This window comes from Chelonoidis abingdonii, chromosome 2 (genome assembly GCF_003597395.2).
Source record: "Chelonoidis abingdonii isolate Lonesome George chromosome 2, CheloAbing_2.0, whole genome shotgun sequence".
In the NCBI taxonomy this organism is placed as follows: Eukaryota; Metazoa; Chordata; order Testudines; family Testudinidae; genus Chelonoidis; species Chelonoidis abingdonii.
In genome coordinates, this window is record NC_133770.1 from 128,553,068 (window position 1) to 128,558,583 (window position 5,516).

The 5,516-nt window shown below is 39.6% G+C and overlaps 1 protein-coding gene across 1 annotated transcript; it reads left to right on the plus strand.

Annotated features, from left to right (window-relative positions):
* The first annotated feature begins 298 nt into the window (after positions 1–298).
* Positions 299–5,288, plus strand: IRX4 (iroquois homeobox 4). The gene is made up of 5 exons (XM_032780558.2): positions 299–343; positions 1,051–1,302; positions 2,357–2,463; positions 3,943–4,256; positions 4,546–5,288. Exons 1-5 carry the CDS (start codon positions 299–301, stop codon positions 5,286–5,288), a joined length of 1,461 nt encoding a protein of 486 aa, XP_032636449.1.
* Positions 5,289–5,516: the final 228 nt, after the last annotated feature.

The window sequence follows — 5,516 nt, forward strand, 5'->3', positions numbered from 1 at the left end:
TTTTCGTGTGTGCAAAACATTTATTTCTGTCGCCACGTTTGTCAATCTCTGAGTCCACATGTAGAAATTACTTCTAGTTTGTAGCTGTAGAAAAAATGCTACATTGATTATACATCTTTTTAGTTAAAAAAGTTTAAGATTCATGTAGGTAAATTAAATATGGTATTCTGCTTCCTCCTATAAGCATCTAGGAACCTGTGGTTACCAATCAATTGGTACAACAGAGCAGAGCAAGGCTGCAATAGCGTGCAGATCAGACGTCTCTCCTTGTTTCTAGATAACTGGGAGCCTCTGTACCATGTCATATCCTCAGTTTGGATACCCTTACTCTTCTGCACCCCAGGTAAGACTCGATTGTCCGCAAACGTTAATTGATTGAATTTCAGTCATTATTGATTTCTACCGTTCAGTGCTAAAAGCTGCAGTGTTCCGTTATAGTACGTGAAATTGGTTACGCACTCAGTCTGTTTATAAGACATTTAAGTTTGTGTGCATATTTGTAAAATGAAAGGAGCATACAGTATTTAGGGTGTTCGGGGGGGCGGGGGATGCGAGACGAAGGGAGATGGGGGATGGAAACCCTCCAAGAATAATATTTTATCTTCCGGACTAGGTTTACTATTTACACACTGAAAAGGGAAGTTACTGAAATATCTGTTGTAAAATCCGCAGTTTAATAATAGATGTATGTAGGGCTGTTACAAATCTGCAGTCAAAATAAATATGCATGAGTGATTTAGGAAAAAAAAAGGTTTAAAAACGCAGATGGGGAGCATTGTGCTGCAAGTGAAGACAAATGATGTCAACACTTTGTACAACCCGTTATAAAAAGTTACTTTTAAAAGCATTTAGTATAAGCAGCCTGAAAACCTGACGTAGCCGCCCCCTTGTAGAGATTTTCATCAGCTCTTGAGAGTTTTGTCTTCCTTTTTTAACTGATGAAATATCTCATCTGTACATTTCCCGAAACCTTAATTTCCTCTGCCATTAAAGGAAACAAATGTCAAAACTTAGCTGCAGGTTTTAAAAAGTTTTCCTCCTTTCCCTTAGTTCCTGATGACCACCAATTCCCTGACAACTTGCTGTGAGTCTAGTGGCAGGACTCTGACAGATTCAGGCGCTGCAGCCTCGGCTCAGACCCCAGTCTATTGTCCTGTTTACGAAAGCAGGCTGTTAGCCACAGCCAGACATGAGCTCAATTCTGCAGCTGCCTTAGGAGTCTATGGAAATCCTTACACAAGTACCCAGGGCTATGGAAACTACGTTACCTATGGTACTGAAGCTTCTGCCTTCTATTCTTTGGTAAGCAATCCTAGAATCTTTTTGTCACTCATTAGTAAAACAAATCCCAGCTCAAAAGATAAATGAAAACATATCTTCTCTCTTCTTGGCTTGCGTGTTAGAGTCCTCCCTAGAGGAAATCTGTGTTCTCCCCTCGCTTCTGAATTGGAACTGTTCACTAAGACTAAAATTCACATGCTGTTATGTTTAGATTACTATATTAAGTCAGTCATGTTTTCAGGACAGAGACCACTTTAAGCAGTTCTACTAAATACCTAAATACATGTAGTTCTTTACGTAAGCCTATTTTCTGACTATCGACGCATAGCTCTGCCTTTTTAGTGCTCTCTCTAATTATAAATATGCTTAACAGTTACATGATACTACAGTTAAAAGACAGTTCTGTGAAACTGATGAACGACACTGGAATGAACGATATAACTAGACTGGTAGTTCAAAGTTGCATATACAGAGGAGCAGAACAATCGATATACCTTGGAATGAGCTTTTTCTTTGGCATCATTATAGCATGGGTTAATGTGTGTATTGATTTCACTGGCTGCTGAAATTCCAGATCTTTGCTACAGCCAAAACATATCTTACTGTAAGACCACAGCAGTAAAGTTGCCATTCATCTTTCATTTCCTTTGCACATTGTATTTCTGATTAATTAAAGGAGATAGTTGTGAATAGCTAAGATGTCATTAAAAGTTTAAACGCTTGTTGTCACTTTCTAGGTCATTGTTTTAAAATGTTAATACATGTAATGTGCTCTCGGTTCTGTAGAGAAGCGAACTGTAAATTAAGCTTTCGCTAGTTATTTCGGTTAGGAGAATACTTGTTAATAAGAAGGGACACCGGTTCATTATTGTAATCAAATACGAGGCAATTGTTTTGGAACCAAACTGCTGTGGAAAACAATATATTCCATAGCAACACTGTAACATTTGTTTTACATTTTACCACAAATGTACCAAGCCCATTCACTTCCCTTAACCACTTCTAAGGCGAGAGACGGGGCGGCGCGACTGGGGGTGGGAACTGGTGAAAGGACAGACTCGATTTTGTGTTACAGAACAGTTTCGACGCGAAGGATGGGAGTGGATCTGCGCATGCGGGCATTACCCAGGCGGCTGCCTACTATCCCTACGATCATACACTCAGTCAGTATCAATATGACAGGTAAGAAACAAACAATTAAACAGACGTAACGACGAGTGATTTTTCCTAAGCAGGAGACATTTTAAACAGTGAAACACTGTGTCCGTTTAACAATGAATCATTAATCAAAGTAAGACAGGCAAATAAATAATTAGACAAAATGGAAGCCTACATTTCTCCTTTGACAAACCTTACATTTGTATATTACCTGGAGATTGAAGAGGGACCTACTGGGCAGGCTGCTCAAACAGTGTAGTAAAAACCAAAGCTTTCTTCTGAATGTTAACACTAAATCTCTAAATTAATCATGGGGGGAGGGGCGGTGGAGAGAGGGATAGGCTAAATATCCACAAATTTTTGTTTGTCAGCACTGAGCAGTGCTGTGGGGCTACACCAGTAACCTTGTGCCTGACCCCTGACTTTAGCAAACTATGTATCAAATATCCTACGTCCCCCTTTTCGACATGTAATTCAATTAATTTCATTATTCTACTATAGTAAACTGAATGTTTTAACAAATGGAAGTAGTTTGAAAAACTCAAATAATGAGGCCTAAATACCTTGTATCTAAAGTAATCATACCAATTTATCTTGGTTCTTTCATAATATTTTATAGAAACTTTTTCTGTGTATATGTTTATGTTTAAACAAATTGTTCTCCCAACCCAGCACGTGGTCCTTTACATTTCAAGGAACTATACTTTCCATTAGTCAATTTTTTATTAATTAGCTTTTCCTATATTGTGTTAAATTGAACAGTTCTTTTATCTTGGGTATGTTTATTAGTTTTAAAACAGCACAAAACCACTTAAACCATCTCAACCTTTTAAGCCCACTGGGTGCCAATGACCTTTCCTGGATGATGTGCATTAAATATTCAGGTGCAGTCCAGTGTCTTCTGCGTCACGTTTTTACAATTTCAGGAACAAAAGGGTAGAAGAGATTACTAATAGAAGGAATAAAGAGGAAATATATTTCTGTTAACAGTTACACCCTGAGGTCACTTAAATGTATTTTATCTGAGCAGGATTTATCAAACAGCTGAAAAGCAGAACTTTTGTGTGTGGGTCTATGCGTTTCTAATATTTCTGTCACACAAGTTGTTAAAGTGGACTTTGCCATTTACTTGAATAAAAATAGACATTTTCTTTTCTATTTATTTTTCAAAGGTTATTGTACAATTGAATTAAAACATTTCTTATGCCCAGTATTTCTCATTTTAAAATGGTAGGTTATCACTGCTTCTTTCTTACCACTGAATTGTTGGGGTAAATCATTACTAAAAGCTTTTTACGACCCCACAGGTTTTGATACAGTATTCCTCCGACTGTGATTAGTGCTAGAAGAAGGTATAGCTAATGCTCTCTCCTAGGACCTGGTCCAAATTCCATGTATCTTTCCTTTGGCTTAAGTGGGCTTTGGATCAGGTGCTCAAAGACCACTTCGCTGTATTTTTGGCATGATCTACATGTAGTGTCATATATGTCTTGTGAACTACAGATATGGCACCATGGACGGAGGCACCCGAAGAAAAAACGCTACTCGTGAAACCACCAGTACACTGAAGGCATGGCTGCAGGAGCACAGGAAGAACCCCTACCCCACTAAGGGCGAGAAGATCATGCTGGCCATCATCACCAAGATGACCCTCACGCAGGTCTCCACCTGGTTTGCCAATGCCCGGAGGAGGCTCAAGAAGGAGAACAAGATGACCTGGCCTCCAAGGAACAAGTGTTCCGATGAGAAGAGATCCTACGAAGAGGAAGAGGAGGAAGAGTCACAGGAAGACAATATGAAGAACGAGAAAAACGATGGTATTTTATTAAATATACATTTACAATTAACCAGCAAAATTCTAGAGTAGCCAGATCAGTTTTCAGTTTCCCTTTTGACTGTTTTTATCATGAGCGTTGTTGCATGAGCGGGTAGGATATACTTATGAATTGCACATAGCCCAGAAACATATATTCAGAATTGCAGTTGTATTCTTTATTAGAAACGCCCTTTTAAACAGTACTCCGGATCTTTAGAGATGGTATTACGTTAAAGAAGCACTGTGGTGCTATTTATTCCGTATGCTTTGCTATTTTCCCATTCCTGCAGAGGCCACCAGCAAAGAAGAAAAAGAGCTGGAACTGAGTGATTTGGATGACTTTGACCCCATTGAGTCGGAGAGTTCAGAATGCGAATTGAAACAGCCTTTCCAGCATCTGCAGAGCAGCCAGATGAGGGCAGCCGACACATGTGCTACTGATCATTGCAAGGAGCCTTCTCTAAAGACGCCCATCCCAGCGGCCACCATTGAAGAAGACCTGGAGAGGGCTAAAAACTGTCTCAAGAATGTGGTGGACGAATGTGAGCAAGACTTAATCAATGTAAGGCAGAGAAGCTGTGAGTCCAAAATGTGTTTCCAGCAGGGGCAACAAATATTGGAGACAAAGCCCAGGATTTGGTCCCTGGCTCACACTGCCACTTCTCTAAACCAAACTGAGTATCCTTCCTGCATGCTGAAACGCCAAGGAGTCTCCTCTTCCGTTGCAGTTTCCGCTCCTGTTAGTGTCATTGACAGACATCAGGATTCCCCAGTCACCAATCTCAGGAACTGGGTGGATGGGGTGTTTCATGACCCCATATTCAGACACAGTACTTTGAACCAAGCTTTGAGCAACACAACAGTTTCCTGGGCTACCACCAAAGGGGCCATTCTGGAAACGGGATCTTTAGGACGCTCAACTGGGAACAGTACTAACGTGCTAAAAGGCCAACTGTCAAACTTGTCCCACCAGGACTCAAATAAAGAATTTCTTGCATTTCCCAAATCAGGAAGCAAAATGTTTTGTTCTTAACAACACCCCGAGTGGCAAAGAACTTTCTAACAACTGAAGAGTGGGATACACTGAAAAGAGATTTGGAAGAATTTAAATTTAAATATAATTTTTTTAAAATGACAAAGATAAGGATTTAAAGTTCAGTTTGCTTAGTTAAACGGGCAGACTTTATTCATTGCTGTTTTGAAGAATTTCTGTTGGCTGCGACTTTAAGGGATCAATGTCGTGAAAATAATTTAACTCCAT